Source organism: Labeo rohita, chromosome 14 (assembly GCF_022985175.1).
Source record: "Labeo rohita strain BAU-BD-2019 chromosome 14, IGBB_LRoh.1.0, whole genome shotgun sequence".
NCBI classification, from domain to species: domain Eukaryota; kingdom Metazoa; phylum Chordata; class Actinopteri; order Cypriniformes; family Cyprinidae; genus Labeo; species Labeo rohita.
Genome location: NC_066882.1, coordinates 32,413,533 through 32,437,830, shown reverse-complemented (window position 1 = coordinate 32,437,830; position 24,298 = coordinate 32,413,533). Strand labels below are relative to the sequence as shown.

Here is a 24,298-nt window from a genome sequence, read left to right as displayed (position 1 = left end):
TTTTAGTAGCTTAGATCACTAAGGGTACTTCTGAAATTAGTGGGAGCGCTTAAGCCTTCATGTACATCTATTTTGACCTATCATATTTTTTTTCCAGTCCATTGTTATGACTAGGTCTATGTCAGTCATTGTGATTTCAAGAGGGAATCCCCATTTATGTGCAGACGTAGCATGTACGCCACACTGGTCCTTTTAACAGCATGAAAAAATTTCTATTCAAACTCTGAAGGGATTATATATAGAAAGCATGCAAAGAGCGCTCCCTTATCTCGTTCCCCGCCAGAGTTTTTGAAAAAAAGTTGCAAGCCACCACTGGCATTTTTGATCATTTTCCAAAAAATTGCATGCCCCCCAGAATATTTTGTTGAATGAATATCTGAACATGAAATTAAATTTAATTAAATTAAAAAAAAAAAAAAAAAAAAAACATCTTAATTAAAATTATTGCTTAATTAATATTGCTTTATTCTAGCTTCAAGCTATTTTAATCAACAATTGATTGTAGGTACATTTAACTTAAAAACAACATTTTGAGCAAAAAGCTTGGAAAATCACATATTTATTAAAGACTACTCATATTCAGGACAATGATCAAAGCATAGATTCAGTAGACCGCTTCCATCAACACACCCAAAGCTTCACAGATCAAAATTTCACTCATTAACATTAGGTAGTTTTCATTTGTATGGTGTTTATTGTTGGTAATTGCATTATTTTTCAAATGCATCAGCTTACATATGAGTTTCTTAGCTTTCCTCACCTGTGTTTTTGATTGGGACATTCTGGACTCATTCAGAAGATGCAATACTTATACAATAAATCACTTCACAAATTCACGAATTAAAGTCATCGATGATGATGATAACGAAGGCAAAAATAAAAATAAAGTAACCGCACTATGGTCGGTTACAAATTAATAAACTGAAATGAGTTACAGCTTCTCATAGATTATCGCGATCTCAGAAAATTCCATTATAAAGAAGGAATCTCTCTACACTGCACAATTAATCTCTTATTTACATTGCGTTAACAATTTGTTATAATGAGAGGATTTGAAAGCTTGAACTCGTTTTGAGTGGCATTTTGACCAATGAGTGAATTCTGACTGAAAACAAACTGAAACACCTCTGATTGGCCATTGTGTCCCAGAAATGAACAGATATGTCTGTGATCGGCTACAATGTTCAACGCTGCAAAAACACATTGTAAATAGAAACCTTTGATGCTGTCCAGATGGGAAACACTGAAAGACAGATACACAATGGAATCGGCTTCCTTCCTCCCTGAAACTTGAGCTTGGGTTACATACATATATACTTGTTTCTTGAATCATCCTGACGACCCACCAAAGGAACGCAACCCAGGGTTTGAAAACCACTGCACTAAAATTCTGCAACGATATACTTTCATGGTGTGTAGATACATTTACAATGGTCAGACTCTTGATTTTCTCAAATTAAACTTGGCAAACAAAGATTATACTGATAAATGAATTTCATTCTCCCATTATAGTAAAACCTGTTTGTATTGCACAATAAATAACTTATGTCCATGTTGATTAAAATGGGAGGTTTGATCACTTAGGGCCTGTTTACACCTGATCACTTCAAGCATTTTCTCTAATGGGATGGCTATCTAATTTTTTTAAATGGTTTAATTTACACCTGGCCACATAAATGTGTCTCTGCAAAATGTACGTAAGTCTGATCTTCAAATCCCATGCTATATGCCGATTTAATGGAGTTAACATCAACTAAAGCAACAGATATTAGCTGATTCATCATCAGCTAATTTTAAGATCAAAGACCACAACAGGAGAGAGCACGGCATCATTTTAATGAAGATCACTGTGTGTTGAGTGTCTGCGACATACTTTCAGTTTCATTTGAGACATTTTGCATGTCGGCTTTCTGAAGAGATACTCAGCTACTCATCTGTGGCGAATCTGGCAAAGTGTATTATATCCGACTATACATATCATATAACCTACAACATGCTTTCACACATTTATTTTTTTAACATATTTGGAGGAGTGAAATTTACATATGTGGTTTCAACAACCAGATGCATTTACACTTGTCAGAGTTTCATCTGGAATGCTTCCCAGACCATCTTCTAAAGTGGTTTGAGTGATTGGATTTCAATCCATCTTGAAAATGTTTCAGATGGCATTTACACCTGGTTTATCATGATCAGATAGCTATCCAGTCAGAGAAAACGCATGAAGTGACCAAGTGACCAGTGTGTATTGAGTGTTACAATATCTACATTGTAGTCAATATCTAGTGAACTTAAAACAATTCCAAATTGCTAATTTTCAGTGAAACACAACACACATGAGAGTATGATGCTGTGTGTCTCTGTATGTTCAGTCTGTGTTGATTGTGTGACTGTGACTGTGGCTCCTTCACCATCAGCTGATCCTGAGGAAACTGGACTGACGTCTAAATACTGAGAGTCCTACAATAAAACACACACCCAGTCACATATGAGTAAGAGACATTACGGCTGTCATAGCACATCAGCAGATCCATTTCAGAAAAACACAGTACATTCATATTACAGCCAAAGATATCAATAAAAAAAAAAACTGATCATAGATTAATAAATGATCAACAACTTTATCACTTACACACAGAGACACCGGAAAAGACGAAAATATGTATATATTCATAGATCAATCACATCAGAGTTAAACTCTTCAGTCTACAGTCTAGTGTAAAGATATTTTGTATTATTGTTTTACTTTCTCTAACTACACACATGAGGCCAGTTGCTAAACTTAAAAAAATGTAAGTATAAAATATATTTAAAGTATTTAAAAATACACTCACAATAGTCTAATGTCTCCAGTTTAACATGTGGATCATCCTTCAGATCAGAGAGTAACTTCACTCCTGATTCTCCTAGTTTATTCCCAGTCAGATTCAGTTCTTTCAGGTGTAAGGGGTTTGATCTCAGAGCTGAAGCCAGAGCAGCACAACCTTCTTCTGTGACGCCACAATAACTCAACCTGTAGAGAACAATGACAATTACAGTGACACAGTCTAGTTTTATACTGACTCTGGTCTCACCAGAAGAGGAGATAAAATGACAAGCTTTGCCACATACTGAGAGAATGCTGATAGAATGAGATTTATGCATGTTGATGCTCAGTGGTGCTGTTTGAAACTGTCATGTGCTTTAGGACTGAACAGACACACAAGGATGAATGTGGAAATTATAAATAAAAGGTGGAAACTATTCTACGCAACTAATCGAAGCCGGATGTGACTACACACGGACTGTTCCATATGTTGACAGAATTTCATCTGAAACAGGAAGACAGGGGTGGGACATATCGAGCAGACCTGCCCCATATTTTAAATACCCAAAAGAGTACTTTATATCACCACTTACGTCAGAGCTGTTAGCACTCAGTAAAGCCATATTTGACAGCTTATGACAGCCACAGTCTGAACGATTACCCCTCCAGGTACAATATTAAACTGTTACTAAAGCAAAACAGTGACAATGACAAGAAGGCAACAGTATGCAAGTGCTGTGACAATTAGTCTAGCACAGTGTGCATAGATTTCTTTTTTTTTTTAATTAAATAAAGTAGTTTTAAAGTGTAGAGATTAGTGAATGAGTGAACAAGTGAGTGAATTCAGACACACATTTGTCATTTGCACCTCTAATAAACACCTACAGGAGGACATTTGGTTCAAAGAAGCCATGTGTTCCCCTTTACGTATCATTTATTAACTCTTGTGATCAAACACACCGTTGTGTCATGTTTGGTCATCTCGCATCTTATAAACTGAAGAGAAATGTGATGAACTCAACAGAGATATTCAAAGTCGTAATCTACAATGTAAGAATTATTGTCTACACATTGAAAGCATGTTAATAGGCTTATTTTTTATCTTAATAATCTTTTTATTGTTGTTGTTTATCCTTATAAACAACTTTCTTGTTTAAAAGGTTTTGAAGATATTTCCTTTTATCAAAAAATAAAAGGGACAAAAAAGAGAGGAGCAAGTAAAGAAGTATTGCTCAAAGTACCAGAAGCACCTGAAGCTGAATGGAGGTGAATGAAATGAACGTCATCTTCAGACATCACTTTTTTGACCTGAGATTTACAGAACATTTATTTTACAAGCTAATCTTAGTTTTAGAATTTACATTAAACGACACATCTTACTGAGGACGAAGACATGTCCCTGCTGGAAAAAAACAACAACACAATATGGTTTTAGCGGTTATAATGGGACTTATTGGTTTTAATTGAAACTGTGATGGTTTTCTAATGGTAATTGATCACCTTCTGTTGGGGGCTTGTTAAAACCACTAAATCTTAATGAAAAATCTCCCAAAACACACTACAGAAAACCATTTTTAATTGTTTCAGTGGTTAAAAGTTGATGGTTTGTAAGGGTTGCAACGTTGCAATTGTACTTGTAGTGGAAACCATTAGAATGTCTGTGATGGTTTCTATAGTTGTTTTGGGAAGCCAATGTTGTTGTTTTTTTTTCAGCAGAGCTGACTATCACAAATGATATTACCTCAGTATCTCCAGTTTACACTGAGAATCCTCCAGTACAGCAGAGAGCAGCATGACTCCAGAATCTTCTAGCTTATTCCAAGACAGATTCAGTTCTGTCAGTTGTGAGGGGTTTGATCTCAAAGCTGAAGCCAAAGCAGCGCAACCTTCATCTGTGACACCACAATAACTCAGCCTGCAGAGAACAACACACTCTTCACTCTCTCAGATCAAATTAGCTGTGAATTCATTATTGAAGAGAAAGTATAAATTTAAATCACAAATCAAGACATCTGTCTTGTACTGAAAGGATTTAGATTTCAATTAAAGCAATGACTACTATCATGACTTGCTAAATTTATCACTAAAAAAACCCTACATGAGAGGTCTTTGTGAGATCCAAAGCCAGGGCAAAAAGGCAGAGCAAGCACAAGGTAATTCAGAATATAACACTCGTGATACAGAAACAAATACAATGCAGTAAAAAACACAGAGAACATGGTATATATAGGGTCAGATAAATACTTAAATTTCAAACAGCTGAAGGCAATAAAACATGACAGTCAGTGCAAAGGTTGTGTGGAATTGAAGTCCACAACAAACAGACAGTGATCTGGCAAGACTGCCCTCTGGTAGCTGTCATTGACACACCATCTGATGGCTGTGACACAGTGCTGCTGTAAGTTTAGCCCTATTACCTGAAACTCATCATTTTTCATGTAACAATATTTACCATTCTTTCCTGGGAATTGACTGCACTGCAAAATAATGCATTCAGCTGTTTCCATCACTCCACAATAATAGCATGCCGCTTACGATGAGCTGTTTTAACCCATCAGAAACAATAATGTATCATTAAGAGCTCAATGTCTGAGTCTCAGTCTGCATACCAACATCTGCTTCTTTCCTATATCTCCATATATTATTCAGGGCTTCATTCACAGATAGTTGAAGTTGATAGTTGAAAATGCCCACTGATGTACTAAAAATATTCTTATGACTAAAAAATGTGATTGCTGGTTCGTAAAGTAAAATAGAAAAAAATCTATGTTAAATAAATGCTGCTCTTTTTAAGTTTTTATTCAGAAAAAATCCTGAAAAAAAGTTCACAGGTTCCAAAACAATATTAACTGCACACTGTTTCCAACACTGATAATAAATCAGCATATTAGAATGATTTCTGAAGGATCATGTGACGCTACTGGAGAAATTATGCTGAAAATTCAGCTTTGATCGCAGGAATAAGTTAGATTTTAATCTATATTAAAATGGATTTTTTCTTTTTACATCATTATAATATTTCACAATATTAAATTTTTTTTTCTGTATTTCTGATCAAATTAAATGCAATTTTTACGCAAATGGGCAGAATTTACTTACAGAGCACTTTTTTTTATTATTATTTTGGCCACACATGTGCACCTGCACACCATTTATGTGCACCCCTGTTTATTAATGACATTATTCACTATATAGCTGAGTTTTATTGATCTTTACTAATATGTATGGAGTAGTGATGTGTGTGTGTGTGTGTGTGTGTGTGTGTGTGCATTTGTGCGCATGTTCACAAAGCAACATTTTAAAGAGTCACTGTAGAAAGATGAACGTGATGAACAGTAATAATGAATCCAGCATGTGCTTCATTTCTCATTTCTGTGTTGATCTTGAGTCTGTTTAAAGTCAAGAGACTGAAATGTTGATTGTGTGTGAAAGTGTGTATTTCAGTGTGACTCTCAGTTCTGCAGTATCATGTTACTGAGGAGCAGCTCATGCGTTCAATCATTTACAGCTCAATCAGCTGAACTCACAGCAGCAGAAAGAGGCTGAACACTTCAAACATACTTTACATTGTGTTTCATCTGTGAGAGTCAAATATAATCTTACCACAGTGTCTCCAGTTTACAGTGAGGATCCTCCAGTACAGAACAGATGAACATCAATCCTGTATCTTGTAGTTTATTCCCAGTCAGATCCAGATGTTTCAGGTATGAGGGGTTTGATCTCAGAGCTGAAGCCAGAGCAGCACAACCTTCATTTGTGACGCCACAATTACATAACCTGTAGAAGAATAATGACACAATCTGAATTGCTAGTTCAAGTGTCTGTAATTTGTTCCCACAACAAAAAACCACAGACAACAAAGTAATATAAGAAAGCACTCTTCTTATTAACAATGAATCCCCAGGTTTGGACCAAACAAGGTCCAAACGTATGCTCCAGTTATTGAAAGCAGCTGCCTACCAGCAAGTACTGAATTGAGTCTGTGCTTAGTACTACCAGTGCTGCAGAAAGACTGACAATCATATTTTTAAAATTTCAAATATCAAATTGGTACATACACTACCGTTTAAAAGTTTGGGGTCAGTACATTTTTATTGTTTCTTTTTTTTTATTATTTTTTTTTTAAAGAAATTAATACTTTTATTCACCAAGGATGTATTAAGTTAAAAATTAAAAGTTTATTAAAAGTTAATAATAAATAATTTACATTGTTATAAAATATTTATATTTTGAATAAACACTGTACTTTTTAAACTTGTTATTCATGAAAGAATCCTGAAAAAAAAATCACAGGTTCCAAAAAATATTTGGCAGCACAACTGTTGATATTATCCAACATTGATCATTCTAATAATAAATCTGCATATTAGAATGATTTCTGAAGGATCATGTGACACTTAAGACTGGAGTAACAGCTGATAAAAATTCAGCTTTTCATCACAGGAATAAATTCTATTTTAAAGTACGTTAATGTCATTTTATATTGTAAAAACATTTTGCAATATTACTGTTTTTTTTCTATATTTTTAATCAAATAAATAAAGCCTTGATGAGCATAAGAGACTTCTTTAAAGACTATTACAAGTCTTACTGACCCCAAACTTTTGAACGGTAGTGTATGTACTAATACTTTTGACAATAATCAAAATTATTAGTGAACAAGTTGCTGAATTATTGGTAACAAAACTGCTTTCTAGTTTAGGCTACTACTGTTAAATACTCATTAGATGAACGTGTACTGCATTAAACGATGACACTGACAACTTTACTATCTGTTCACTAGTATACAGGTGACATTCAGCGCATACTGCGCATGTGCAATAGAACAGAGAACCAGTACGGGGTGTCATAGGGACAAAATTAGCAACACTTGAAATTCAATACACGACATACTCCTCTCTTTTTACTTTAAACATCAGCCCCAACAACACTTTTGACATCATACATATGTTTTTCCTTTGTTTTTGTTTTACTTTAGGAACATTAATGATAGAAACAATTTTAAATATATATATATATATACATAACTTCTAATAGCGAAAGAGTGTAGATTACTTCGTTTCCCTGGCTGAACCCTAGGAATTATTCTGCCCCAGCGACATGTTTTGTTTTTTTTTTTTTTAAGATTTATTTTTTGGCATTTTGCCTTTAATATGATAGGACAGATTAGAAGTGAAAGGAAGTAAAGTGGGAGAGAGAGAAGGGGGCAGGAACAAGAAAGGTCCTCAAGTCAGGATTCGAACACAGGATGCCCAGAGCACGATGACACTGTATGTCGGTGCACAGCCCACAAGGCTATCGGTGGCGACAAAGATCCAGTCTTTGTGGTGGTTTCCACACTGTAGTCGGATAACGATGAAGAGAATGCACAGGTGGTGTTTTTGTTAGAGTATCTGTCATAGTCACTGGTGTAGCTGGTGTAGGAGATGTATTCTCCCGAGGTTCACTAGGGGGTGGTGTGGGCAAGAGTTCTGGTATCACATCCTTACCAGGGTTGATGTAAGATGCACGTTGTTGTTGGGCCTCCAAATCACAGGGGTCATTACCAGAGACTGCTGAAGACAATAACTGGTCAACATGTCTCCTCCAACATGTCCGATTGTCTTTAGTTTCAACAATGTACGAAACAGGGCCAGTTTGTGCAAGAATGGTTGCGGGTACCCATTTTTCTCCCTTTCCATAATTACGAGCAAGTACGCTGTCATCTCTGTTGAAAATTCTAGACTTCGCCTTACATCGCCTCTCCACCTGCATTCGCTGTTGTGACAAAACAATCTGCTTGATTTCTGTTGGTCTCAGCAGGTCCAGTCTGCTGCATAGTTGTCGTTTCAGCAGTACAGTAGCTGGGGAGACTTTAGTGACTGCATGTGGCGTGTTCCTGTGAGACAGCAGAAAAGTGTTCAATCACTGGTTTAGGGAACCCTTACCCTGCAATGTCTTAATCTCATTTAGCCAGACCATTGGTGGATGGGTGATATTGCACAGATCTGTTGTGTTGAATCCCATTCACACGCAGGAAAGACTGAAACTCTTCAGACACCAGTTGGGGGCCATTATCACTTACAAGCTGCTGTGGTATCTCAAAACGACTGAACACAGATCTAAGTTCTTCGATGGTTTTCTCAGAAGATGTACTGTTCATAACTGCTACCTCCAGTCATTTGCTGTAAGCATCGGCAATCCTGCAAAGTCGATATGTATTCTTTGGCATGGCTCTTCTGGGAAGTCCCATGGATGCAAGGGGGCTATTTGTGGCATATTTCGTACATTCTGGCAATCTGGACAACCCCTTGCTTCAGCTTCAATCTCTGCATCTATGCCAGGCCACCAGAAGTAGCTGCGAGCCATCTCTTTCATCCTCACTACTCCTGCGTGGCCTGCATAAAGTTCTTTCAGCAAAAGGTTCCTTAGAGGCGGGGGTATAACAACATGATAACCCTTATATTAGGCAGCCACATTTTACTGTCAGCTCATTTCATCCACCCAGATAAGGTCTGAAGTTGTCTGTCATCTCTCCTCTCTTTCCATGAGAGATCCAGGCCAAAACTTCTGACAAAACTGGGTCAGTTCTTGTGAATCGTTTCACTTGAGCACAGTGCCGGAGAACTTTAAGCCCTGTAAATAGCATCATTCAAAGAACTTTTCTTAAAGTCGACCATTGGAAAAGTCAGTAGTGTTGCAGCATCTTGATTTTCATGGCTGATTCTTTACAAGCAAATGGGCCATTTCCGATAATAATTACTGATTTGTTAATAATTAATCTTTTTTTTTTTTTTAAGCAAGTGTCATGAATGTAGTCGGTCATGAATGTAGACCTTCATGACCTTCGGTCTGCTCACCACCAGATGTCGCTCTCGCTCTATCATATCACACAGACTGTTGCACTGCACCCCGGACTACTACTCCCATCATCCATCGCGCAGATTGAGTCAGCACCTGTGGCCAATCTGGCGTGCTATATAAGCCCCGGACTTTCCCCCCTGTATCGCACGGAGTAATGTGGTTTATTGTATTGTTGTTTTGCGTAGTTTCCTAGTTTCCTAGTTCCCAAGTTCCCTAGTTTCCAAGTTCCCTAGTTCCCGAGTTCCTGAGTTCCCTGTGTTTAGCTTTCTCGCCTGGCCATTTAGTCTCGTCTGTCTCGCCGCCTGCCTTCTGGACTCTCGCTTGTTTCATGGATTATTCTCTTGCTTTTCCCCCCTGGATTACGTTCGCCCAGATCGACCCACGCCTGCCTCTCGGACTATTCTTGTGTCTCGCTCCATATATGCCTGTTTGCTGTTGCCCTGACCCTGCCTGTTCGACCATGTCTTTGTCTCGTCCTGTTAATAAAAGCTTGCATTTGGATCCGCTCGCCTCTCATCTCACTCCCCACGTTACAGCAAGATAGAATGAAAATCTAAGAACATGAACTCATGGATTCTGAAGGCACTTTATTCACAGTGGAGAAGCGAGTTCTGTGATCCTACGAACATGGAAATGCAGTGCTCACATGGCCAGTCACATGATTTTCTGCTGTAAATAAGATATCATATGCTTGGAAGAATAAGAATAAATTCATATTTTATAATATCCTATTTAATATTTTGGCTAAATCTCCTGTTTAAAAATAGGAAAACAGCCATGCTGTAGTTTAAAAGGTTTACTGTGAGGTATTCTCAAAATGATGGATGTCGTTAAAACATGGAGATTAGCAGAAATAAGCTAATACAACCTCTTGTTTACATAAGGCATCTCAGTGACAGTGAGAATAGGTAGGAAGTGGAGAGCACAAGTTCAGTTGTATTGTGAGCTCAGTTTAGTTGTATTTTACCTGTAGTTTCATTTATTAAATCCCTTATATATTTATGACTGATTGGCTGCTTAGAGTTCAAAGTCCCTGAATCTTGCTACATGCTAAGTTAATTTTCAGTCATTTGTGCTGAGATTTAGCATGTTTAATAAATATTTACTGTGGGTATAGAAAAGAATCACCCTCTTTAAATCAATCACATTTTACAAGCTAATTTAGTATTGGAATTTACATTAATGAACATGAGTGTCAGAGAGATGATCTTACCACAGTTTCTCCATTTTACAGTGAGGATCCTCCAATACAGCAGACAGCAACGCGACTCCAGAATTTCCTAGCTTATTCCCAATCAGATCCAGTTGTCTCAGGTGTGAGGGGTTTGATCTCAGATCTGAAGCCAGAGCAGCAAAACCTTCATCTGTGATGCCACAATCACTCAACCTGTAGAGAACAATGACACACTCTTCACTCTCTCACATCAGATCAGATTAGAGAAACTAAGAGCACAAATCAATATGTTTGATGGCTCACTAGTCTGAAATCTAAAATGTCACAAAGCACAAAACATGATCATGATAAATCATCTAATATCTCATTCAAAAACATAAATAATATTAATATCTGTAATATAATATTTGTCTATATTTGTACTAAAAATGTCTGTCTTGTGTAGACATTTATGGAAATGTGTTTTACTAATGACACTATTCACTACAGAGCTGAATTCTATACTGTTATTTTGAGCCCATCTGATCAACACATGGACAATCCATTCAATTTTAATTATAAGCCTACTAAATGTCTATTGAGCAATACATTTCCATGTTTTGAATATTTTCTTAATTCTTAAAAATAAAAGCCTCTCTGAGTTAATATGTGATGGAAAAATGGGATAAGGAAATGGGATAAGGATTCATACTCGGGTTGTTTACATCAAAAGCCCACTGTCCTTACTCTTCCATCTGACTGGTTCCTTTTGAAATTGTGTCTGGTAACACAGTCTAGCCTTTGCCAACAAGATGGACTATTAACACTTAGTTTAAACAGACTTTATTCATTTAAAGGTCTTGCTATTGCAAAACCTGGCTTAACATGAACACCGAAGATGAAACGTACAAGAAACAAAACTGGTCACTTTGTGTATCTATAATCTTTAATGACAGATGCCTTGTCCAGTCAGTGTCAGGTATTCACAAATAATGTTTTGTCTGACTTTTCATTGTGTTTTCTGACTTGTTTTGTTTTTAGATTTGCAATTGTGTTTATAATTTGTTTTGTTAGGGTTAGGGTAGAATTGAGGTGTGATCTTACCGCAGTATCTCCAGCGTACAGTAAGGAAGTAGTACATCAGAGAGCAGATTCACTGACTTCCCTAGTTTATTCCCAGACAGATCCAGTTGTCTCAGGTGTAAGGGGTTTGATCTCAGAGCTGAAGCCAGAGCAGCACAACCTTTATCTGTGATGCCACAATAACTCAACCTGCAGAGAACAACAACACACTCTTCACTCTCTAAGTTCAGATCAGCAGCAATCCCAATGTAAACTTACACATCTGATTTCTTTCTCAACTGTTCATGTTCCCTCAAGACTTATCCAAGAGTTTTTGAGGATAATCGCAAAGATGGGTATTTGACATAATTCTGTGTGTATTTGTTCATTCAAATGCAAGAAGACACAAAAGGGAACTTAATTCTGCGTTGTCAGAGACGCAGCTCTCTGTGTCAGGTACTGAAATTAGTTATTTTTTATCTTTCTGCACATGACTGGTTTAAAATCGCTTGAATGTTTAAGTTGGCAAGGCTTGAAGGTGCAGTGTGTAATTTTTAGCGGCATCTAGCGGTGAGGATTCGAATTTCAACCAACGGCTAAGTCCCCCGCTCACCCCGCCCTTTTGAAACGCATACAGAAGCTACGGAAGCTGACACAGGACAAAAATGTCAAAGAATTATATTTACTTAACTATTCAGTAAACCAATATGTTATTGCGAATATTATTGTTACTCATTGATCATTGTCTCAGGTTTATTCGCTGACTTTAGTTAGATTTTTTTGTATAACAGTTAGTAGGGTTGGGCGACGTCTACCAAATTGGCATCGGACGAAGTCTACAGTGAAACATCATGATGAAAAGTGAAAGTGAAATGCGATCGTGCATACGAAATCAGTTTCAATGCCATGCACATTACTAGCGGCCCCCTGATGCCCGCAATTTATATACAGTATAATTACTTAACGATATAACTGCGAGAGAAAGTAATGAAATATATATATTTTTCCATCTAATGTTTATTGCCTTTAAAACACAACTTTCTTTCCGAACACGGCATTGGGATGCGGTGGCTTGCGGGATGGGAAAGGGAGGAGGGGGTGCGATGGGATCACGATGCCGGCTCAACATCGTTATGTCTGTCAGCCCAACCGCATAAGCGCCTTCCATCTGGGAAAAGCCACACCGATGTTTATCCGGGATTTCTGCCGTCGTCTGTCCCGACTTCGTCTGGCTGCATCAAGTTTTCTTTTTTTTACCGACGAAGACTGACGCTCTGCCGGTTCTTGAACCACGTACTGACGAAACGTGCTCTGTAGAAGTTTGTCCGTGTAGGGCTACTATAGAAACATGGCGGCACTAAATGGCGACTTCCATGTAAGGGGACCCGCGGTGTATGTAGATATAAATTGCTCGTTCTAAGGTTATAAAATCATAACAGCTTATTATGTAAGGTCTTTACACACCTCTGAAAACATAGTTTTGTATGTTATATTGCATTTCTGCCAATAAATTCTCATAAATATTACACACTGCACCTTTAAAAACAATGAAAATTTCTAAACTTTCATGAGGACACAGCAGTGGCCCAATTGGGCCAATGGTAAATACATCAAATGTCTCAAACGTCTGTCGCAAGCCATTGGGCAGTCCTTATTGTCGAGCCTTGAACAGTAACTCATTTATCATTTGTCCCAAAGCCAAAGACGGACATGTGATGAGAAAAGGGGAAAATAGAGGAGAAGTGTGGAGCTGAGAGAGTACAGGAACGAGAGGTGAAGAGAGTTTCCAACTTGAAATGCCTGCTTCATGTGTTCGTTTGTGTCATTTTACCTTTTTGGCTATAAGTCACAGCTCTTTCTTTTACATTTTGTTACAAGCAGAGATAACAGAATCTGCTTTTACTATTCAAAGCTTGTCTACACTTTTAATGACATTAATTGTTAATCTGTGGTCTCAAGCCACAATCTATTACACATAAAATGGAAGAATAGCCTTTATTGAATATTGAAATAGCCATACTGGCTGCTGCACTGTCTCCATCAGAAAGCATCTGATTGTGGTGCAGCTAATGCCAGCTTATGGATCTACCCTTTTGTAAATTTCAACATGAATCAGGCTGAATTACACATTTGTTATTCATTTATTGTACATGGAAATACTGTACAGTAGGCCTACCCTAAATTGTCTGAACGACTTGTTAACATTGCTGAAAAACTTCCAACTAGCTGACTTTACCATCACTCTCCTGTCCTGTCTTTGAAATGTGTTCAAGTGCAGCAAAAGGGATACCCACCATATTGGATATTTTCTGTACAGCAGCATATCCCAGTCCTTTCTTCTGTGCTAACAAAACCATTCTCACATTTGGACAAATCAATTATTCAATCGGCTCGTTCAAATGCGACGCATGCCTTACAAGACACTGCTTTGTAACCACCCTGTCATCCACAGGAATATTCTTATTGTTATTCATTGTGTACTTTACGCCTCGATGCACTATAAACATTTGACTTTTTGCCTGCCGTGTCTCGGCTTAAAAATAAAAGATTAAAATGTTGATTGTGTGTGAAAGTGTGTATTTCAGATATGCAAGATTTACTTAAAACGCATGTGAGCATTTTATCAAACATGTTGGGACTGGTGAACTGTGAATACAGCTCTGTACTGCTAGACCAGCTACATTAGAGGGAGCCATAAACTTGGCTTCTGAATTGGAGCTCATTCGAGAGTTAGAGCACAGCCAGACTACACCTGAATTGAAGGACAATGACACACTCTTTGTGTGCCTAATAATAATCCTAATGATAACCAAATGGCTATATTGCTCGAAACGCTAGAGAGCTTGCACCAGGAAGTCAGAACTTTACAGGTGACTGTTCAAAATCTTACTAAGGCTCAAGCTAATAATGTCTCTTCTTTTAGGGCTCCTTCCCATTCTGAACCACAGGGTTTTAGTTGGGGCTAGAAGGGTCGTGGCGATGTATGATGGGAGTGTGGTTGTGATCGCCATTTGAGAAAAGAGTGTCCTCAGGTGCAGGGAAAATAGAGGGGGTAAGTAAAGAAGGCCAAATGCTCACCCCCCCTCCCATGATTATACAGCTGGCCTGCAAATTAGCGTTTCTTGTAGTGAACAGGGTGTCGGGGTATTTTTTTTTTATTAGCTAGAGTGGGAGGTGTAGTTTGTGATTTGCCATTAGACACAGGGGCTCAGGTGTCGGTAGTGTCTAAATAATTTTGGCAAAAAGCCACAAACAGGGGCTCTGAATTAGTGCCCTATGCAGGGAAGGTGTCTGTAGCCGATGGGGTCAAATAAATATTGTAGCAATGTAATCAACTGTGTGCCAGATAGAGGTGTTAGCTTTGGACACAAACTTCTTAGTAGCTGACATACCTTTGCAGGAGATAATTCTGGGCACCTTGGGGACTTCTGGAGGATGTTTGATGCAGTAATTGACTTGAGTACACCATGCTGTACCTTATTGGGGAAGAGCCTACCCCCTACAATTGGGTAATGTAAACAACAAGACCAGAACTGTATCCGTAAGGCAGGATGTAATTGTGTCCTGAGAACTGAAGTTATAATTCTTGGTAGTGTTGAAGGAGTGGGGCTAGAGTGTATGGAAGGAATGCTGGAACCTTTTGATAAATTGGTTATTGATGTTCTGGTGGCCTGTGTGTTATGTAGGGTGGAAAAGGGAGTTGCCACTAAGGCTTATTAATGTGATAAGTGAGGAACTTATGTTAAGAAAAGGGATGACTATTGGAACTTTGTGTACTGATGTTCAGACAGTCAACTGTCTAAGTTAATTTAAAGATTTGGTAGAGCCGCCATGGACAGCTGAAGTGGTGTTGAAAATCTGGGGCTGAATAATAAAGGCCTGAAACCGACACAGTTACAAGCTGTTCAGGAGTTCAGGAGTGACTATCTTTCTGTTTTTAATAAAAGTGACACAGATTTAGGACCAATTTAGCTGTTTGTGCTATCCAATAGTCCAAGTACATTCCAAAGGCTTACGGACTTGATCTTGGCAGATTTGCAGTGGTCCGTGTGTTTAGTTTACTTGGATGACATTATAGTTTTAAGGAAAAATTTTGGGGAACATCTTCAGCGGTTATGTCAAGTGTTGTCCAAATTGCAGGCTGCCAATATCAAAGTAAAACCATCTAATTGTAATCTGTTTGCCACTAAAGTGCAATACCTGGGTCATACTATTTCGCCTGAGGGGGCCGAAATCCCAGTAAGGTAGAAGCTTTAAAATCATGGCCAGTCCCTAAAAACCAGACTGAGGTACGAAGCTTTTTGGGTTTAGCCTTATATTATAGGCGATTTGTAAAGGGCATTGCTGAGTTGGCTAGACCATTGCATCGAATGACAGAAAAGGGGAGGCAATTTCAGTGGGATGATTGCTGTCAGGTCACTTTTGAGAAGCTGAAATTCTGCCTTATTACTGCTCCAATTTTAGCCTATCCAGACCCCCAATGCTCGTTTATCCTGGATACAGATGCCAGTGGCATGGGGATTGTGCCCGTTTTGTCACAGAAAGTTGACCTCACAGTGATGGCAGGGTGTCATCGGACGTGGACAGGGATGTCCAAAATAGTTTTATTTATTGTATACAATTTATGTACGTTGTTTTGCTCAGCTATTTGTGATTATTGTCTTTTTGAATATAGTATGTTGATTGCCTGTGCTGGTTGTTACACATAGGGCATGTGATTTATGCTTGGAGTTTCTAACTATTTGTGCTGTGCATGAGATGTCATGCTATTTATTGATTGCTGTGAATTTGGAATGAATACTGGGGTATGTGTGCTCAGTGTATGTAATCAAGATATTTACATGAAACAATGCCATATGGCTGCTATTGTTGGTAATAAAGTATCTTCTTTGGGATTCTTGCTCTTAAGTGTGTTCTGAGTCCTCCTCCCAGACCAGACCGGGTCAGAATTAAAGGTGGTGGCAGCATAGATGTTAATCTGAAATGTGGAAGTTCACCAGTGGCCCCTAGTGGTGGCTGAATTTATTACAATAGCATTGATGATAAGTTACGAGTTTATGAGATGGGCTTTCATAGTATAGTCTTTTATTCATTTGTACCATTCATTTTTGTTTGTCTGCAGCAACACTTTAATGCAAAATCGTGATGCAAACGTATATAGCCTAAGTTAGATGATTATTCATGAGACAGCACCCGCAGCCCATATATCCAAGTCTGCTAAGGAACGCTTCATGACACCTTTTTAAGCAGTTTAGCATACATTCTAAATAATCATCTTAAAGGAGAAGACCACTTCCAGAACACAGATTTACAGATAATGTACTCACCCCCTTGTCATCCAAGATGTGCATATCTTTCTTTCTTCAGTCGTAAAGAAATTATGTTTTTTTAAGGAAAACATTTCAGGGTTTTTTTTCCGTATAGTGGACTTCTATGGTGCCCAGAATTTTAACTTCTAAAATGCAGTTTAAACGTGGCTTCAAATGACCCCAAATGCGGTTGTAAACGATCCCAGCCGAGGATGAAGGGTCTTATCTAGCGAAACGATCAGTTATTTTCATAAAAATAATACAGTTTATGTAATTTTTAACATCAAAGGCTTGTCTTGTCTTACTCTGCCTGGACTCTGTTTTTTTTCCGGTTCATGACAGTTAGGGTATGTCGAAAAACTCCCATCTCATGTTCTCCCTCAACTTCAAAATCATCCTATATCACTGTTTACCTTTTTTGTTAAGGGTGTTCGATCCTCTTTGCATGTTCACTTTGCAAAGATTGGGTCTTCTACAGCGATGTAGGACAATTTTTAAATAATTTTTGAAGTTAAGGGAGAAAATACGATTGGAGTTTTTCGACATACCCTAACTGTCTTGAGCCAGAATACACAGAGTTCAGGCAGAGCAAGACAAGACGAGCATTTGACATTAAAAAGTGTTTAAATTGTGTTTTTTTTTTTTTTTTTAAAATAACTAATCGTTTCACTAGATAAGACCCTTCTTCCTCGGCTGGGATTGTTTACAACTGCAACTGGTATCATTTGAAGCTGCTTTAAACTGCATTTTGGAAGTTCAAACTCGGGGCACCATAGAATCCATAGAAAATGGATTCTATGGTGATTCTATCACCATACAAAAATGCTGAAATGTTTTCCTCCAAAAACATAATTTCTTTACGACTGAAGAAAGAAAGACATAAATATCTTGGATGACAAGGGGGATGAGTACATTACCTGTAAATTTTTGTTCTGAAAGTGGACTTCTCCTTTAAAGATGTTTTCTGTGTCTAGCCTATCCTTTAGTTGAACGCACTTCAAATAGAGGCCTTTATTAAATACGTGTTATATTAACACATAAACCCATAGGCTACATTTTATGAAGACGTTACAGTCGAACTTATTAATGAATAAAAGCCATTTTATTCACTTACTTTTTTTTTGGTAAGTTAACACCCCTTACTGTGTAGTTTTTTTTGTTTGTTTGTTTTTTTTTGACAGATTGATTTACTTGCATAATTTATTTTTAGAACCACAGCTTTTCTAAATTACCATGGTTAAACTATAGTTATTGTAAAACCACAGTTAATTTGCATGGTTTAACTATATTAACCACGTATTTGTGTTTTTTTGCTTTGGCTTTGACCAGCAGGTGTCGCTAACGTGCCGCTCCCTTCTGCTCCACTGCTTGGCACATACTTAGAAGTAATAGTTTCTCACTGATAGGGGAAAAGTCAGTCATTATTATGAGCTATTAAGTCATTAATATGGGAGCATTTCTCATTATTATGACATACAGAATCATATATTTTTTATTTAACTGTGGTGGGAACGAGCCTCTGTCCATTGCTCGAACAATAAATCCTGCACCCTAATCAACACAGAATTTGCATACAAGTTGACTTTGAAAATGAAAACTGAAATATAAGAGACAATATAACGAAAAATAAACTTTACACTTTCATTTGAATTGTGTCACTATTACCGAGTTAGCATTAATAAAAAGCTTTGGAAAAACTGGATTTGCATTTTCATTTTAAGACTGGCATTAATTTAGGTCAAAAACGCATAAATAACTTGATACATATCAACCAATCTGTAAGAAGAGACAAAGCAATAGTGACCACATAATGAAAACAGTTACTCACATTTGTGTTGTGACATTACTGTCAGATCCAATATAGTCGGCACAGCATCCTCTTTTAGTTTCAGTCTTTTGAAAAAACACTGTTTTCCCACAACTTGGTAATGCACAGTGTCTTGTGGTCTTCAAAACCATCTTTATTATTTGGTTTGTTTATAGACCTGTGCGTTCGCTCTCTCATAAAGACTACATGCGCAAATTCGTGGGCGGGGTTAAACAGGCAGTGATATCAAAGCAAGCATGGAGGCGGTTCTTATCGACACTATTACATCATAAATTCCAAAAGATGTTGTTTTGGCAGACTGCCTTCAATAAAAGCTGTTTTTAGACTAACAACAGTTTTGAGTTCTGAAACTTACAGGATGTTTTTATAGTACAATGACCTCTTATATGTCAAATTTTGGTTCCTCAGTTCATGACCCCTTTAAACATACTTTAAATTGTTTCACATGTGAGAGTCAAACATGATCTTACCGCAGTTTCTCCAGGTTACAGTGGGTATCCTCTAGTCCAGCAGACAGCAGCGTGACTCCAGAATCTCCTAGTTTGTTTCTAGTCAGATCCAGTTGTCTCAGGTGTGAGGGGTTGGATCTCAGAACTGAAGCCAGAGCAGCACAACCTTCATCTGTGATGCCACAATTACACAACCTGTAGAGAAAAATGACACACACTTCTCTCTCAGATCAAAACAGATCAGGTTAGCAGTGAATCCATTATTATAGAGAAACTTAGATTACACATCAATATGATTTATGAGTCATTAGATTGACATCTAAAATGTCACAGAGCACAAAACATGAGTCGTTTAAGTAAGATAAATTTTACCTTGTTGTAGAATGTCAGTGATTTAAAAATGTAAAAATATTTAAATTCCTTTATTTGTAAAACATTTGATAACACTTTAGTATAGAGACTAAGGCTTACTAATAACTAGTAAATTATTAGCATGCATATTATTAGGATATTGGCTATTTAGTAGTACTTACAAAGCACATATTCTGAATAACCATATTTTACATCCCTAATCCTACCCAATACTTCAACTTAACAACTGCCTTACCAAGCAGTCATAGTAGTAGTTAATAGCTAATTTATAGTAAGAATTGGACATTAAATAAAGTGTGACCAAACATAATTATTGACAAACCTGAATATTATATTCAAATGCCACTTCTCTGACTCTGAATCTTACAGTGTCACTGATTTGATGTAAATGTGTCCCACTAAACTCTGGACAACATCTGCAGGACTGAAGATTTGAGCTTTTAACTTTGAATTTCTTAATGTTTTAACAGTGAAGAGATTGTGCTCAGTGATACTTACAGAACTGATCTGGATTCTTTAATCACAGGCAGCAACTTCTGAAAAACCTCCAGTTTGTTCGTTTCATTGTTTCCGCCAACAAATTTACTAATATCAAACTCAGCCAGCTTTTTCTCTGATGTCAACAACACGAAAACTATAGCAGACCAAAGAGATTTAGATAACTTGGCTTCCTTTATTGTTCCAGATTTCAGATACTGTTGTATTTCCTCAACTAGTGAATGATCACCCAGTTCATTCAGACAGTAAAACAGATTGATGGATTTCTCTGGAGAGTCAGTGGTCCTGATCTTTTTCTTGATGTACTCAACTGTTTTCTCACTGCTGTCAGATCTGCTTTTTGTCTGTTTCATCAGTCCTTGAAGGATAATCTGATGAGACTCCATTGACAAACCCAGAAGAAACCGCAGGAAAAGATCCAGATGTCCATTTTTACTCTGTAGAGCCTCATCCACAGCTCTCTGATGCAGATCAGATAATGAAACATGTTGAAATCTAAATGAGTCCATAACTTTAGATTGCAAACTCTGATTGGTGATTTGGTCAAACACATTTCTGTTGTGGTTTGTCCAGGAGAGGTGCGCATATAGAGCTGCTAGATGTTCCTGAATACTCAGATGAACAAAGCAGAAGACTTTCCCCTGATACAAGCCAAACTCCTCTCTGAAGATCTGAGTGCACAATCCTGAGTACACTGATGCTTCTGTCACATCAATGCCACACTCTCTCAGGTCTTCCTCATAGAAGATCACATTGCCTTTCACCAATTGCTGAAAAGCCAATCTTCCCAGTTTGAGGATCATGTCTTCATCTGTCACCTTCTTCTCATAGTCCTTCTCACGTTTGATGTTGGTCTGAAGGATCAGGAAGTGTGTGTACATTTGAGTGAGAGTCTTGGGAATCTCTCCAGTCTCTGCTTGACTCAACATCTTCTCTAGAACAGCGGCTGAGATCCAGCAGAACACTGGGATGTGGCACATGATGTAGAGACTCCTTGATGACTTAAGGTGTGAGATGATCCTGTCGGCCAGACTCTGATCACTGATTCTCTTCCTGAAGTATTCCTCCTTCTGTGGCTCATTGAAGCCTTGTACCTCTGTCACTCGATGGACATACTGAGAGGGGACGAGATCAGCTGCTGCTGGTCTGGAGGTGATCCAGATGAGAGCAGAGGGAAGCAGATTCCCCACAATTAGGTTCGTGAGGAGCGTGTCCACTGAGGCTGATTCACTTACATCACACAACTTCACATTGCTCTGAAAATCCAGATACAGACGACACACATCAAGACCATCAAAGATGAATAATACCTTATGTTCATGACTGGATATTTCTATTTCTTTAGTTTCAGGGAAAAATACATGAAGAAGTTCTGAAAGACTAAATGTTTTGTCCTTCATCAAGTTGATTTCTCTGAAAGGAAGTGGAAATACAAACTGGACGTCCTGATTCTCTTTCCCTTCAGTCCAGTCCAGGATGAACTTCTGCACAGAGACTGTTTTTCCAATGCCAGCGACTCCCTTTGTCAGCACAGTTCTGATGGCTTTGTCTTGTCCAGGTAAAGGTCTAAAGATGTCATTGCATTTGATGGCTGTGTCCTCTGTTGCTGTTCTCCTGGATTGTGTCTCAATCTGTCTCACCTCATGCTCATTACTGAACTCTCCACTCTCACTCTCTGTGATGTAGAGCTCTGTGTAGATCTCATTCAGGAGTGTTGGGTTTCCCTGTGTTGCTGTTCCCTCATACAGACGCCCAAACTTCTTCATCAGATTTGATCTAAACATCTTGAGGACTTCATGGCTGTAAAATTAAAATACCATATTATTACATGAGTAAAGAGGTTCATTTCTAAAGCAAAATGTATTTGTTTTCTAAATCATGAAACACTAAAGATATAACTGGGTTTATGAAATCTGTTGATTTATAATAATGTATTTGATTATACAACAGTTTGTTCTAGTCCTCAAATCTAATTGGCTGAGAGGTCTCGCCAACCATGGCATATTAACCCAATAATCGCCGAACCTTTTCACCATTTGTATCACTCTATTGCAGCATTCTCTCACAGTGAGTATAATGGTGGACGGCCATATCCACTATAATAATACTACTGTTGTTGTGTCACTGAATGTAGTTTTAAGAGTTTTTTTTTAGACAAGAAAAAAAAAACGTAAATTAGATATTTGAAAAAGAACTCTGATCAAAAGTAGAGAACACAAATTCCTCCAAGTTATTGGTGGTATGACAATTTTATGACAAACCCTATTTAACTGGCAGCATTCCTCTAACTTTCACTGGGATTGCAAGATAGCAGGCCACTCTTAGGTGACTGAAACCCTAAAACAGCAGGTTGTCCAGATCAAACACTAAAGGAAATAGGATCTGTTGGAAATGTGTTGGGTTTTGTGAAATGTATTTAGTGTAAGTAAGCTGAATATTAATTTTGTGAAAGACAAATTTCTCCAGTAACATATGCATTAATTCATGCTTAACTATTGCACAGATAACCACAAGTTAATATATAACTTATGAATAACTAAACCATATACTAATATTTACTGCATCAGCAACTAATTAACATGATTTATAGATTAAGTAATCAATAAATTGTTATTAGTTAAATGTGTCAATGTATATGAATTCGCTTAACAGATTATGTTAACTAACGGTATAAATGAATGTGTTTATTATCACAATGGGTTAAAGCCATGCATTTCAACTTCCAGTTCTCTGGTTTAATTAATCATTAGCTAATGATTCACAAATGTATCATTATGTTGTGACTTTACTTGTTGAGGCACATGACTAATTCAAAATCCATAAGGACAATGACATATTACTTAATAAGGTAATAGTTCTGTGCCTCAACAAGTAATGTCATAACATAATGATACCTTCATTAGTTAATGATTAATTAAAGCAGACAACTGGAAGTTGAAATGCATGGCTTCGACCATAATAGTGTTTGAATTTACACTATTAGTTAAAATAATGTTATTAGGGAACTAATACATTATGACACATTTAACAAATAACAAATTATTTATTACTTAATCTGTGAATCATATAGAATGTTCATTATTTGCTGATGTAGTAATCATTAATATATGGTATGGTTCATGAGTTATACATTAACTTGTGATTACCTGTGCTTTAGTTAAGCATGTTTAAGCATTATTACTAGCATACTGGCTGTTTATGAGTTCTTATAAAGCACATACAGTATTCTGCATGACCATAATCTACATCCCTAAGCCTACCCAATACCTAAACTTAACTTAAACTACTTTACTAACTATTAACAAGCAGCAAATTAGGAGTTTAGTGAGGCAAAAGTCGTAGTTAATGGTTTGTTAATAGCGAGAATTGTGCCTAAAAATAAAGTGTGACCGCTCTTTTTAACTTTACAAATATGCCATTGACTATCATTTAAATTAAACTTTTTGTAAATTAAACTTTATTTAGAAGAAACTATCATTTAAAGTGACTTAGTGTTTATTCAAAGTACCTGCATCCTGGAGAAATCTCTAGATGTTTGTGCGTCATCCATAATGAAACAGAATCTGATCTCCAGCTATGAATGGAAATGACAAACAAACACAATAATTCAGCTGAACGGATCCGGAGAGAAACACGATCATGAGACGCGGCGTTTACTCAAATACACAATGTTAGTCGAGTGTTAACAAATGCTACAATTAGGACAGACAATGCAAAACACCAATGAAAACACATTCATTTGTTTACAGGTGAGGAAAAAAAAAACTAATATGTTCTTCAGGGACAATATGAATGCTGAAGTCACCTCAAGAGAGCTGAGCACTCACCTTGATCAATATTTAATTACAGAACAGTAGCCTGCAGGCGTACTTTGTATGCGCAGGTCACACATGCGCATTATCTGGATTTTGCACGAATCAGTTGTTGCACTGGCCCAGGCCGTTGTTCTTCAACAGAAAACGAAACTAAAGAGACGGA

General features: G+C 37.5%; 1 protein-coding gene across 3 annotated transcripts; it reads right to left on the bottom strand.

Annotated features, from left to right (window-relative positions):
* Positions 1–572: 572 nt before the first annotated feature.
* On the bottom strand, positions 573–24,279 carry LOC127176402 (NACHT, LRR and PYD domains-containing protein 12). Of its 3 annotated transcripts, none has more exons than XM_051128053.1 (10): positions 24,148–24,279; positions 23,829–23,894; positions 20,321–22,120; positions 19,472–19,645; positions 11,907–12,074; positions 10,863–11,036; positions 6,410–6,583; positions 4,548–4,721; positions 2,835–3,013; positions 573–2,460 (listed from the first exon to the last, which is right to left on the bottom strand). In XM_051128053.1, coding segments are annotated over exons 2-10 (2,883 nt in total). In that variant the 5' UTR covers positions 23,867–23,894; positions 24,148–24,279; the 3' UTR covers positions 573–2,458. The 3 variants fall into 3 exon arrangements, with proteins under 3 accessions (XP_050984010.1, XP_050984011.1, XP_050984012.1); XM_051128054.1 differs by lacking the exon at positions 24,148–24,279 and adding an exon at positions 24,126–24,134; XM_051128055.1 differs by lacking the exon at positions 11,907–12,074.
* Positions 24,280–24,298: the final 19 nt, after the last annotated feature.